General features: G+C 50.6%; 1 protein-coding gene across 1 annotated transcript in view; it reads right to left on the bottom strand.

The window, feature by feature from the left end:
- Positions 1–589: 589 nt before the first annotated feature.
- NDUFV3 (NADH:ubiquinone oxidoreductase subunit V3) overlaps positions 590–14686 on the bottom strand; it is a 61360-nt gene continuing 47263 nt past the window's right edge. The window contains exon 4 of the mRNA XM_078656375.1: positions 590–871. Coding sequence (XP_078512501.1) covers positions 705–871 — 167 coding nt within the window. The 3' untranslated portion in view covers positions 590–704. The remainder of the gene's footprint in view (positions 872–14686) is intronic.

Raw genomic sequence — 14686 nt, 5'->3', positions numbered from 1 at the left:
AAATAGCTCGACCTGATCAAATCTGGTTCACCATAGCAAGAGGGTGAGTAGATTTTTCGAGGCCTGTGAGGATACATGCGGATTTATGCGAACGTTGGGTATTACTGTTCGTTACTATATAGGAAGTGTCCTTGCGTATATGCAGGTATGAGCCACGCTGGGGTGGAGTGAGGTGAACTGGCAGCATCAACCCATTCAAGTAACCAGAAGCACGTGTGTGCATGATCCAGGAAACATGCATACATCGATGGCACCCCGTAAGCAGGACTGTCCGAAGCAGAACTGCTAGACACTGCGTTTAGTACAAGTTAGCCTGGAGGCATCCATAAAGCAGATCCTGTTCATCTTGCAAAGAAGGTAGTGATATCTTAACATGTAAGTGTTTATCAGGATTTGTGTAATATGAACCGCTCTGCTAGGCTACACAAAATATCAGATGGGGCTACAAGCAGTTCACATTGGACAATAACCCAACATCTCCACAGCAGCTTCTAAAATGTCTGCAGATAATGACATCAGAAAATTCTTCTTTGGAGGAGCACAGGACAGTTCTGGCAAACTTCAGCATTTGGATAAAAACACGTGAGAATTTAATGTAATGGAAACTTGTTTATTTACAACCTAAAAGGATGGCGGCTGAGCGGTCATACTGTGTTCTTCACCGCACTCATCTTCAGCATCCCAGGGCACCATACCCACCACTTTTAGTGTTGTGGTGAAGGTCTGCCGGAGGATGGCTGAGGAAGGCGAAACTTGGAGAGCTCCACGTCGATGTCTATGAACGTGAAGGGGGTGAAGGAGTGGTGCTGAAGGTTCCTGTAGGTGGAGTTATCAAACACTTCCTCTTGGACACCCGCAGCCGCTTCAGCGCCTGTGAACAAAAACAAAGGGCATCACTGACGGCAACAAACGACGAGTAGCACAGTTTGTGCCCTCTAGGGAACACCCAGAAATGCTAGCCTCCCACACGGTCCATAGACTCCACTGTGTTGAGAACAGACACACAATAATTCTAGAAACTTGAATGTGAAGCTTTGCCTCCTGCTCAAAGAATGGAAAGCATGGCTTGGCAGTTCGGGCTGGACTGTTCCCATGAGGCACAGGGTCAGACTGATTTGCATATGGCCATGTCTGAACTGGGGTGGCAGAGTGGGCTAAAGAACGGTGATGGATTAAACCCAGATCTTTTGACTGGGGGCGAGTGTTTGATTGGTTCCACCCCCCTTTTTACCACAAAGAATGGATAGGCATTAAAATGTAATTTGCTTCCTCCACCTCCTATTTCCACGCCCACCCACGCACTAGGTGCAGCTCAAAGAATGCATACACAGCGCAGACCTTGTTCTCAATCTGCCTCCTATCATAGACACTGAGTATATAACTTGAGGCCAGCCTCATACCCTGCTGCGCGCAGACACCCCCCCCATTCTTGACCAGATCCTAGGTCCACACAGGTGCAACCACTACTCAAGCTCAAATACTTAACAAACCTTTCCACAATCTTCCTCCACCCCGCCCCCTGCTTGAAGGCGCTGACACGAGTGCTAAGAATGGTCTTACACTGGAATATATATCTCTCCATCCTTAAAGGACTGTATGATCTGAACTGATCGCCGTTACATAAAATATGATTTATCAAAAGATAGATATTATCATTATTCTGTTCTGAAAAAAGTATGAAACCAAACTGAATGAAAGCATGATGGGAAGCACCCGTCAGCTGTGGCCCCTCTTCAACGCCTTTGCCTTCTTCATTCAGACCCCACGCTACCGTACATAACAAACAGGTGAACGCGCAGCTATTCTAATCTCAGCATGATGTACACAGGATCTTCAAGACCCAAGGGCGCTGTCAGCAGTGTTGTATATTAACCCCTTCGGGCAGATGGCGAGCTCAGCTCGTCATGGGCGTAACCTGCGCTACGCTGATGACGAGCTCAGCTCGTCACGTAACGCGGGTTTTTTAAAATCGCAGCGCGCAGCGGGAAAACCGCTAGCGCGCATGTGGTTAAAGTCACATCTGCAACTTCGTTTCTCACACAATTATTCACCTGAGCCAATTCAGTTCGAGTGGATCTTCGATTTCTCAGTCATTAATTACATTTAATAAAACAGAAAGACATGTAAAGGCCAAAGTCCTGCCTTCCACTCCAGCCAACATGAAGTCATCTCCAGTCCAGCTCAATAGGTCTCATCGGCTTTGAAAGACTTCTTACGCAAAGTTCCATATCTGGAGGTGAAGGAGTGCTCCAAACATGACCTTAAGACAAACTTCAGTGAACCAGTCTCCAAGTCTGTGCAAGAGAGGTCTGAACTTAAAAACCAAGTGCATCAGGGTCCTGTACTCACAGGATCTTATTCTACGAAGCCAAACATGGCAGAGATAAAAATGGTAAAGTTGAATCACATGTTTACCTGCATTAACCACCACTTCCTGTTTACCACCTTAAAACTCCCTTCTAACACACTGATTTGTAAAACATTAACTGAATTATGAAACAATCAAGAAAACGTGCTCTGATAACCTTAAACTGAACAGAACCTGCAATTCATCAATATTCAATATGTGTAGCTGATCAGCCTTTAAAACACCAAGTCCCATCCCTTATTTCAATCCACAGGGATAGTGGGTGCTCAATCCACAATATTCATTTAAAGCCCTTTCACTCTGGGCTCACTAGAGTAAGCTTCCTAAGACGCTGATGGTCCGTGGCAGAGAGGTCTGCGGTCTGCGTTTGTAGTCGCAAGTTTCTCTGGATCCACATAGATAAAGGTCTACGAATGCAACTTTCCCTTGTTGCACGCCCATCACCCATCCAAGACCTGTGAAACTATGAAGGAATCCTGCTATGCTTTGAATGGCTTGCCTAGGATAGACAGTCAGCATGATATGACCCTTCTGGCCACTAGAAACAACATCCCTTCCTATTCTCAGGAGGACAGGGCTGCAATTTACAAAACGATTAGCGATTCTGTGGAGTAACCAGAAGTTTTGGGTAAATTGTACAGTTAACTAGCACTTGCAAGAATCATTACAAGGAGAAGAGAAAATTAGATGAACCATGCAAAATACATACTAATATGCAATCACTCTTTAACCACCAACTAGAGATAGCAAAGAGCCACAACAGGTAGAACACCTACACCGAGCAAAGCAGAGAGCAAAGGCTGCATAAAGAGAACCAAAGCAAGAGAAACAAACATCACAAAACAGCCATGAAAACCTACACAGCAAGAGAGAGCAGTCTTCATACAAAACAGCTGCACAAATCAAAACAGAAAAATAAGAACAAGGAAAAAGAAGCATGAAAGAAAAGCTGTTAGCGTCGACCAGAGTTTTGCTTGAAGGCAGAGTGGAGAAATAACCGATAACTGTCTGGAGAGTGGGTGCTCTACTAATTCTATTCTTGTTAGAGCTGTTCAACAAGCTGTACTGGAGGGACAAAGCAGGCCTCTCCAGGCTTTTTTTTTATCTCACAAAGGTACTCAGCCTAGACTGCCATTTCCTTCAAGCACACACACAAGTGGTAGCTAGTCATTTCTAGATATGTTGAACTCAATACATTGAGAGAGCAAATAGAGAAGCCAGGCACATCTGTCCAGAGGTTGCCATTACAAGAGGCCCTGGTGTGACAGAGGCACGAGTGCGGGCTCCTGGGAGCAGATATATCGCAGGGTGGTTGGAAGTTCTTCCAGAGGGACAGCTCATCTTACGGGGAACCGACAACAGACCGGAGATCATTTTATTTAGGAAAGGGAGGAGCTCTTCGGACACAGCGGATCGGAGCCGAGCAGAAGTGTGGTTTATAGTAGGGAACTTAAGGGACCTGAAAAAGCTCAGTTTTGAAACCAAGCTTAAAGGCGCCAGTGGATAGGAATCACTTGGGCAGCTGGGTAGGTTGAAAGTAACCAGCATGGGTTTGGCCAACAGAACCTTCACTGTGTCGGTCTTGAATGGTACATGTGGTGGGTGCCCTGGTTTTAGGCAATGGGTTCACACAGGTATATCAAAATTGGGGCTATCTGGGCTCATATAAAATCTTTTTTGTCCTCAATTGGAGAACTGAGCAAACATAAATCCCAATTCCATAGCATCTCCAGATGTCACAAGTGCTTCAGGCACACAGGTCAGATACTGCTCCCTCCCCAGAGTTCAGTCCAGTTGAAGCCAAACTGGAGATTGTTGGACCTGGCCCTCTTGGCAGGGTCATCCCTAAACTTTTTGCCTTCCTCCAATACTCTCTCTGACCTGTTTTTGTTGGTTTAATGACTCTGGGCACTTTACCACTGCTGACCAGTGCTAAAGTGCATATGCTCTCCCTGTTGTAAAATGTATATGTGATTGATATACCTGATTGGTTCATTGGATTTACTGTCAGTCCCCAGTAAAGTGCACCAGAAGTGCCAGGGCTTGTGAATACCAATACTGCTAGTGGGCCTGCAGCACTGGTTGCGCCACCCACAGAAGCAGCCTTTTAAAATGTGTCAGGGTCTGCCATTGCAGAACCTGTGTGCAGTCTGGTACTGTCATGCTGGCTGGGCAAGTGCACCCACTTGCCAGCCCCTAAACCTTCCCTTAACTTCATATTAGTCACCCCTATGGTAGGCCCAAGGGCAGGGTGCATTGTAAGTGTAAGGTAGGACATGCTCTGATGTGTGTGGCATGTCCTAATAGTGAATTACAGCCAAATTCGTTTTTCACTATTGTAAGGCTACCTGTTCCCTTTAGGCCAGATGGGCTGCTGGAATTATTACACTCTATAATCCCAGCAGGCTCAGGGAACATGGTAGAAAATAATGTTTAGTATGCCTGAACTCAGAATAATAAAATACTTCTTTTAGTAAAGTTTATTTTAATATCCTGTGTTTGCAAATGCTACTTTTAGAAAGATAGCATTTGCTTGCCTAACCATTTCAGCCCGCCTCTGCTTGGATGTGTATCTGACTGTCTGGATTGTGTGAGTGACAGGGCTGGGGGATGACAGGTGGTGAATAGGAGGATTACACCTTAGTGGGAGGTGGGAGTTTCCCTGGACTATGCATCAGGCTGTGCTCTGCCACCACAATGCTGGCTCCGCCCCCCTGGAGAGCGACTGATGACTCAGCCTGCACCTGGCCCAGGAAGGGCGAAACCTGTCAACAAAGTGCTCCAGGCTGCCCATGCCACCACAATGCTGGCTCCGCCCCCCTGGGGAGCGGCTGATGTGCCTGCCCTCATACTGAAAGCAGAAGCCAGAAGTACCCCAACAAGTGCTCAGAGGCTGAGAGCAGTTATGCAAAGGCCCCCCTGGCCTGTGAGAACAAAAGAAATGGGGTATAAAAGTAGGAGCCCTGCTCCTTGTAAAGTAGATCCTGTTTGCGCTACAGAAGAAACTCTGCCCGAAGAGAAGGACCTGGAAGAAGACTACAAGGAGGAGTGCTGTCTCTGGCCTGTGTCTGGTGCCTTGCTGCAGAAGGAGAGGAGAGAAAAGACTACAAGAGACTTTTGCTTTTATTGAACTTTGTGCCAAACTTCCACTAAAGATCTCCAAGGGCTTGCTGTGGAACTTGCCCCCTGACCAGCGCCCCAGGAACAGTGGGCGCTAACCCCCCTGACCAAGGAACTGCTGTGTGTGCTGCTTATCGCTGCAGCGCTGATTGAGGAGACCGAGAGCGTTGGGCATCCCTGCCACGCTCCTCGTGACCCAGGACATCTGTACCCCCCCCGAGCACCGTGACCGTGGACTCAGCAGCTCGCATTAACAAAGTGAAGCCCAGCCGCCGCTGGCCCGAGCACCGTGACTGCACCTGCATCTGAGCCAAGAGAACAAAGCGAAGGAGGACCCGTCCGGTCCAAGCCCCAGAATCGACTGAGCCCTCTGATCGGCGCCCCGCCTGACAGCCCCGCTGAAAGGGCACCACCGCGATCGGCACTTTGGCTGGGTACGTCCCGCACTTGGGGACCGTACTGCCACTGTCGCCGCACCCAGCCGCCTCCTTCAGGGCTGAAGAGGATATTGAAGGAAGGACCTTTGACCCCATTAAGCACCGCCGCCCAGGGTGACCCGTGACCTGCACAGCCTCGAGCCGCAGCTCGCCTCGCCCTCCAGGGAAGCAACGCGACGTGGGACAGCTCCCCTTCCAGCCGTCCGCTTCAAGATCACCAGAGTTTTCAAGGTACTGTGTTTTGCCCCCTTTGCGGTGCGAGCGTCCTGCCATCTGAGCTCGCACCGCGCTGTGTGACCTTCAGCCACCCCGGGAGTCCCGCAGCTGCAGGCTGCCCTGCAGTACGAGCCGCCCCTGTGCGAGGCTCGCACTGCTCCTGGCCCCCGAGGCCCCCCCTGACACTCCCTGTGGCCAGCGCCCCCCTCCGCCTTGAGTCGCGCACTGAAGTGTGACTCATTCAAAGAGCAGACCCGGCCGTGCCTTTCGCCGCTCACGCGAGAAGCGTGAGCTTTGGCAGGCCGGGTCTGATTTTCTCCTAGGAAGTGAGCGGAGACGTGGGGAAGCGCACCGAAGCGCAGGAAAGCACTGTACCTTGCCAAAACCGGGCAGAAGGCCCCAAACATTGCATTTGAAAGAACTGTGGCCACTAGAAAGTCCACGAAGTCTACTTACAAGTAACTGGAACCGCTATTAACAAACCAAGACTGTATTTACAAGCCTGCGTGAAGAAACTATATAAAGATATATTTTTACTAAAATACAGTTTGGTGTCATTGTGTGGTGGGTTGGTGGTGATTGTTGTGGTACTGCAAATGTTTAACCCTATGTACTCCAGAGTTTAGCCTAGACTGCTTGCGCCACACTACCTAGAGGGTGAGTAGGGGTTATTTCTGGGAGTAATCCTTTGCCCCGACTTGGAACGGAGGGTCCCTGCTTGTCGCCAGTGCTGCACTGCGCCAACCAGAGACCCCCAATTCCAACATTGGACGCAGCGGTGAGGATTTCGAATTTACATTTGCGGTGCCCATACATTAACTATTGACCATTGCACAGTGATGACAGTCCAGTAACTAAGCCACAGACTTTTTTGGATTTATGATTTGCTAGAAGAGATCTCCATGTGTTTTTGAAGTCATGCCTGTGTCAGTGAAAATGGAAAAGGCAGCATCCATTTCTTCTATTGACTGATTGGGAGAAACTGGAAAACTACACCAGGAAACAGCTCAAGAGCTTCTGCAAAAATTTGAACATTTCCATGACCGGACTCTCCAGAAGGGAGCAGTTCCAAAAGGCGCTGAGGGCCTGGGTCAAGGCAAGGAATGCCCCTGGAAAGGATATTGAATTTGAGGATGCAGAACAGCAGCTGGAGGGACCCCTGACTCCAGAGTGTAGGGGTGCAACCTCCCATTTGGGTAGCAGTGTTTCTGGCCGAGGTCTGTCGCCAGAGGAGCTGGCGGACAGACAGGCAACCCGAGATCATGAATTGAAGTTGGCGGAGCTGGAAATAAATGGGCAACTGGAGCTAAAAACCAAGAAGTTGGCCCTGGAAGAAATGAAAATACAGCTTGCCCGTGACTTAAGAATGAGGAAACTTGACATGGAGCTCGAGGGGCTTGAGGCCAGGAGGGCGTCAGCCCAGCAACAAGAAATGTGTGTAGCTCAGAGATTGAGCTTTGCTGAGTTGGAGGTGGAGTCCAGCTCAGATGGTGGCAGCAACACTCAGGTATCTAGTGCAGACAGCATAGCGCACGCACCTAGAGTTATGGCACCTGACTTGGAGGGGGTTAACATACACCAGGAGGTTCAAGGGCATGAGGTAGCTCCAGTAGTGCGCAGCGTCCCTGAAGGGAATAGGGTTGCTGGCGTAGGAGTTCATGGTCCTAGTGGTGGGAGGGGTTCCCCCATGGTTGAGGTCCTGGTGGGCGAGTGTAAGGACCGCCCAGAAGAGTGTGGGTTGTGTGACAGAGACAGTCCTCTGTCTGGCCAGTCTCAGAAGGATGGTGTGGAGTATGTGTGTGAGGCGCTGGATGGTGAGGTGAAGGATAATTTGGTTAACCCTGCTAGGGGGCTGTGTAATCCAATTGTGGGAGAGCATACTTTAAGTCCCAGTTTTCCAGAGCTATGCCAACACCTGGTTGAGAGTGAGTTCTCTGACCCCAGGGAGCTCACATTGGAGGCAGACCTTGTGGTGGATTCCAGAGGGTCTGGAGAGGCATTGGGGTGTGATCCTGTGGGGAGTGGCTCCGGTATCTTCCAGCCCAGAGAGGTGGAAGTGGCGCAGAGTAGCCCAGCTAGGTCCTGTAGTAGTGAGAGGGGTGTAGGGCCTCACGTCCTGTCCTTAAGGGGAAGGAGTGAGAAGGGGTGTTGTCCCGGTAGTGCCCAACCTCAGTCTCAGAGCCTGGATGGTTCTTTAAGGGAACACCAGGTGGGGAGCCTAGGCTGTTCGGATGAGTCACCCTTTGAGGGGGATCCCCCAGTGGCTAGAGAATGTGGAGGCTCTGTAAACAGGGCTCCAGTAGTTCTGGTGACTGGCAGTACCGCTCCAGTTGGGAGGGTGCAGAGGTCCAGAAGGAGGGGCGAGAGGGGGAAAGAGTCCCCAGTGGAGGAACCAGTGGGTCAGGGGCCAGCCAGCAGGGCTGCGTCCACAGTGAATGATCAGGGGGACACCACTTCTGTCCTGGGGGATCTTCCCGCACTGTCAGAGGGACAGGGGTTGGGAGATCTGCGCCAGGCAGACTGTCGCACGACACAGGAGTTATGTGCCACCCTCAGGGGGGGGCAGGCGTGCTCCCCGGGAAGTCCTGGTGCGCCAGGCAAGTGTTCAACTGCAGGGTTGGGTCCCTGAGTTGAGAAGCCAGGTTCAGGTGTTGTCTGACCTGGAGGGTGGGACCACTGTAATCAGTGTCCTGGCCCATGTCGCTTCTAGGGGTACCACTCCAGTTGGGGGTGGGCAGTACTCTGGAAGGGGGTGCAGAGGGAGGGAGTCCTCGCCTCTGACCCCGGGTCAACTTGAGGGTTTAGACCCTATGTTTAAGGGCCAGGTGCAGGGTGTCCCCCCTGACCTGGTGCCCCAGTTGCAGGATAGCACCCCTGAACTGGTGGGCGAATTGTGCAGGTCACCTGCCCCAGGTGCCCTGACAATTCTGGAAGGGGGTACCACTCCAGGTGGGAGGGTACAGAGCCCCAAGGAGGAGGACCGGGTGTGGGAGCGGCCACCCCAGTCTTTGGTACAGCCGTCAGGTACAGGCCTGGGTCTGGTAGGTCAGGGCCAGGATGTCATACCTGACCTGACAGGAGGGAGAATGGACAAAGGGTGCCAAGCACCTGGGGTTACTGCCCCCCCCCCCCTCTTTAAGGCCACAGAGGTTTGAGAGCCCTGAGAGGCGTAAGGCTTGGGTCTCATTCCTGACTACTGTCAGTGGCCACTGTGACATTTTTCTGTCTGCCTGTTGGGACACACCTGTGAGCGAATTAAGGTTCAAGGCTGCACAGGTGGTGTCCACAGGTGTAGAGAAGGGTTTCCCATGGATTGGCTTTGTGGACCCTGAGAGCATACCCAGAGGAATTGAAAAAGGTTCAGTTTGGCGTAGAACTGGAGTCTGCCCCTGCAGTTGCGGGCCAGGTCCTTGTTCTATCGCCCAAAGCAGTGAAGACCATCAAGGTAGTGAATGGTCTACCCTGCGTTTTGGCTGGAAGGGGGTTGTGTTGGACCTGGCCCTCTTGGCAGGGTCATCCCTAAACTTTTTGCCTTCCTCCAATACTCTCTCTGACCTGTTTTTGTTGGTTTAATGACTCTGGGCACTTTACCCCTGCTGACCAGTGCTAAAGTGCATATGCTCTCCCTGTTGTAAAATGTATATGTGATTGATATACCTGATTGGTTCATTGGATTTACTGTCAGTCCCCAGTAAAGTGCACCAGAAGTGCCAGGGCTTGTGAATACCAATACTGCTAGTGGGCCTGCAGCGCTGGTTGCGCCACCCACAGAAGCAGCCTTTTAAAATGTGTCAGGGTCTGCCATTGCAGAACCTGTGTGCAGTCTGGTACTGTCATGCTGGCTGGGCAAGTGCACCCACTTGCCAGCCCCTAAACCTTCCCGTAACTACATATTAGTCACCCCTATGGTAGGCCCAAGGGCAGGGTGCATTGTAAGTGTAAGGTAGGACATGCTCTGATGTGTGTGGCATGTCCTAATAGTGAATTACAGCCAAATTCGTTTTTCACTATTGTAAGGCTACCTGTTCCCTTTAGGCCAGATGGGCTGCTGGAATTATTACACTCTATAATCCCAGCAGGCTCAGGGAACATGGTAGAAAATAATGTTTAGTATGCCTGAACTCAGAATAATAAAATATTTCTTTTAGTAAAGTTTATTTTAATATCCTGTGTTTGCAAATGCTACTTTTAGAAAGATAGCATTTGCTTGCCTAACCATTTCAGCCCGCCTCTGCTTGGATGTGTATCTGACTGTCTGGATTGTGTGAGTGACAGGGCTGGGGGATGACAGGTGGTGAATAGGAGGATTACACCTTAGTGGGAGGTGGGAGTTTCCCTGGACTATGCATCAGGCTGTGCTCTGCCACCACAATGCTGGCTCCGCCCCCCTGGAGAGCGACTGATGACTCAGCCTGCACCTGGCCCAGGAAGGGCGAAACCTGTCAACAAAGTGCTCCAGGCTGCCCCTGCCACCACAATGCTGGCTCCGCCCCCCTGGGGAGCGGCTGATGTGCCTGCCCTCATACTGAAAGCAGAAGCCAGAAGTACCCCAACAAGTGCTCAGAGGCTGAGAGCAGTTATGCAAAGGCCCCCCTGGCCTGTGAGAACAAAAGAAATGGGGTATAAAAGTAGGAGCCCTGCTCCTTGTAAAGTAGATCCTGTTTGCGCTACAGAAGAAACTCTGCCCGAAGAGAAGGACCTGGAAGAAGACTACAAGGAGGAGTGCTGTCTCTGGCCTGTGTCTGGTGCCTTGCTGCAGAAGGAGAGGAGAGAAAAGACTACAAGAGACTTTTGCTTTTATTGAACTTTGTGCCAAACTTCTACTAAAGATCTCCAAGGGCTTGCTGTGGAACTTGCCCCCTGACCAGCGCCCCAGGAACAGTGGGCGCTAACCCCCCTGACCAAGGAACTGCTGTGTGTGCTGCTTATCGCTGCAGCGCTGATTGAGGAGACCAAGAGCGTGGGGCATCCCTGCCACGCTCCTCGTGACCCAGGACATCTGTACCCCCCCGAGCACCGTGACCGTGGACTCAGCAGCTCGCATTAACAAAGTGAAGCCCAGCCGCCGCTGGCCCGAGCACCGTGACTGCACCTGCATCTGAGCCAAGAGAACAAAGCGAAGGAGGACCCGTCTGGTCCAAGCCCCAGAATCGACTGAGCCTAGCGCCGTAGATTCCCCCGCAAAGACGGACTGCCGCCCTGTGTCACCCCCCCTCTGATCGGCGCCCCACCTGACAGCCCCGCTGAAACGGCACCACCGCGATCGGCACTTTGGCTGGGTACGTCCCGCACTTGGGGACCGTACTGCCACTGACGCCGCACCCAGCCGCCTCCTTCAGGGCTGAAGAGGATATTGAAGGAAGGACCTTTGACCCCATCAAGCACCGCCGCCCCGGGTGACCCGTGACCTGCACAGCCTCGAGCCGCAGCTCGCCTCGCCCTCCAGGGAAGCAACGCGACGTGGGACAGCTCCCCTTCCAGCCGTCCGCTTCAAGATCACCAGAGTTTTCAAGGTACTGTGTTTTGCCCCCTTTGCGGTGCGAGCGTCCTGCCATCTGAGCTCGCACCGCACTGTGTGACCTTCAGCCACCCCGGGAGTCCCGCAGCTGCAGGCTGCCCTGCAGTACGAGCCGCCCCTGTGCGAGGCTCGCACTGCTCCTTGCCCCCGAGGCCCCCCCTGACACTCCCTGTGGCCAGCGCCCCCCTCCGCCTTGAGTCGCGCACCGAAGTGTGACTCATTCAAAGAGCAGACCCGGCCGTGCCTTTCGCCGCTCACGCGGCAGGCCGGGTCCGATTTTCTCCTAGGAAGTGAGCGGAGACGTGGGGAAGCGCACCGAAGCGCAGGAAAGCACTGTACCTTGCCAAAACCGGGCAGAAGGCCCCAAACATTGCATTTGAAAGAACTGTGGCCACTAGAAAGTCCACGAAGTCTACTTACAAGTAACTGGAACCGCTATTAACAAACCAAGACTGTATTTACAAGCCTGCGTGAAGAAACTATATAAAGATATATTTTTACTAAAATACAGTTTGGTGTCATTGTGTGGTGGGTTGGTGGTGATTGTTGTGGTACTGCAAATGTTTAACCCTAGGTACTCCAGAGTTTAGCCTAGACTGCTTGCGCCACACTACCTAGAGGGTGAGCAGGGGTTATTTCTGGGAGTAATCCTTTGCCCTGACTTGGAAGAGAGGGTCCCTGCTTGTCGCCAGTGCTGCACTGCGCCAACCAGAGACCCCCAATTCCATCAGAGATGGACCAAAAGGGCACTACGGGCATATCCAGGTGTATTACACCTTGGTTCTGGCCATTCTAGATCAACTCATGGAATGGAGGTCTCATTCGTAAGTGGGCCAGAGTCGATGAGATGAGGACAAATGGCATGAAACTAAGATGACGTCCCGAGATATAGCCGTATCTGTGAAATTGCACCAGATTAAATTTAAATAGCTGTCCGTCTTCGAAATGTGGCCATGAGCACCGCCCCCAGTTTTCTCATGTGACATACATACACTCAAGACTTCTTTCATGTTATCAGAGATGCACTATTACAAAGCATTACTGACCTGAGGTTTGAATGCAGGGTCCATTGTATTAAGTCGGCAGGCAGAACTGTTCTGCCAACTTGCATTAGTGGGCATTGTGGAGGAGGAGGCGGTCTGCCCGAAGGGAATGCATTCTCTAATTTACCAAGCCTTTCTGCCTGCCAAGAGGTGCCTTGGTCAGCTAGCGCCATGTCCTCGATGAATGGTGTGAAGGATGGATGCCTGTTCCAGGTTGGATAAACTGACATATATAGTGAGCGGGTGTCTGCGTAATCACCACGATCTGGGGACAATGATGGACGCATTTCCAAATTATTGTATGAAATACCCTGCGAATCTTTGTATTACAATTTTACCGTACATTTTAGCCAACCCTCTCTGTCTGCACAACTATTTAAAGCACATACCTTCTATTCTTGCTGCATAGTTTTGCTTTTGGACTGGGGGTGGCAGTGACCACACACACATTAAATCAGACCATAGAATTCAGGTGAATTCAGCTGGTGATTACTTGAATAGCTCTTCAGAGTACAATATAGGACATAGCACATAATCTTGGAGTTCTGTATCCTTATTAGGCCTCGGCGGTAAATTCCGTTCCGCTCGAGGAATTTGCAGAATTTGGGTAATTTCGCGTTCCGTGGAGAACGTGAAATTGCCCAAAATTCCGCAATCAGCGACTTCGCAGAATTTTTTGCTTGTTCGCGCTTTCAAAATGTGTGTTTGCGAGATATTTCCCCCCGAGCACGCAAACAGCGTTCGTGAACAGGAAAAAAGCATCACGAAAGGGCGGAACAAGCAATTCCGCATGTTTGCGGAACTCTGCGTGCTCGCAGAGATTTTTTACCGTTTCGCGGAGCATTGCGTAGCGCAACTACGCAAATTTCGCCCACCCCGAATCCTTATAAAGTTTGTCGGGCTTTGGCCTTCTGCTTCCATATGGTCATGGAACTGCTCAGTGAGGTACAATAGGCTTGTAACGTAGAGTAGAGTTATAGGTACATTATTCCATAGACCACGGCTATTTCACTTGGGTGCACATCAGGGCCCACTACACTACTTGTTTGAGTTCACAGTGCTATGTGTGCTACAGCTCCTCAGATTATTGACACAAACTGTTTAAAAAATGAACCATTTTGTACCTTAAAAGTGCCCTTGGAACATCATTCACATCAAATATAAAATGGAACTGAAAAATAGTTGAGAAATAAAAATCAAACTGGCCAAGAAAAAAACCCCTAAATGACTGGCCTTCCCTCCACAAAAGGGAATGTTCATAAAAGGGCCTCTGCACATTTCACAGGAGAGGAATTCTACACTGAGTGTCCGCAGAACGGCAACTGGTGTTAACAGCAAAATCAATATGTGTTGACAAAGAAAAACACAATGAGAATTACTATAATATTCCCCGAGTACCAATTCAGATCTGCTTCTGAAACCTACAGCTCTAGGATGCACCATGTGGCCCCATTTTCCAACATTCTTGGAAACCACATCAAATGAAGATGCCTGGGCTGAAGAAAGTTGCCTGGGCTGAAGGCCGATTGTCTGGACTGAAGGAAGTTGCTCTGGGCTGAAGGAAGTTGCTCTGGGCTGAAGGAAGTTGTCTGGGTTTTCCGTTTGTTCGGACTTGGCTACCTTTCACAAAGAACTGTGCTTGATATCACCATTGGAAGTGGAAGCACAAACTTATTTCTACAAATTTCTACTGGGCTACGTTCTTAATTCCACCCGGCCTTATTGGAAACTCCGGCACGTAGGAGATGATGGTGGGGACGCACTAACAGTTCTCTGTTACAGACATGATCTGGCCCAGCAACCTTCCTTTCATGTCCATGCTGTCAAGAAAGAAGGTCAGAAAAGGAGGCACAATCCTTGTAAGACACACTGCTTCACACATTACACCAACAAGAAAACAATACCTGCAACGTCTGCACTAAAGAAAGTTCCCTGCAAACCACTGCATAGTTCTATAGGTAGGAACGTGTTGAAAGGGCCTTCT

The sequence above is a fragment of the Lissotriton helveticus genome, chromosome 8, assembly GCF_964261635.1.
Source record: "Lissotriton helveticus chromosome 8, aLisHel1.1, whole genome shotgun sequence".
Classification (NCBI taxonomy): domain Eukaryota; kingdom Metazoa; phylum Chordata; class Amphibia; order Caudata; family Salamandridae; genus Lissotriton; species Lissotriton helveticus.
The sequence above is the reverse complement of the archived record's forward strand: the minus strand, read 5'-3'. Positions and strand labels throughout refer to the sequence as shown.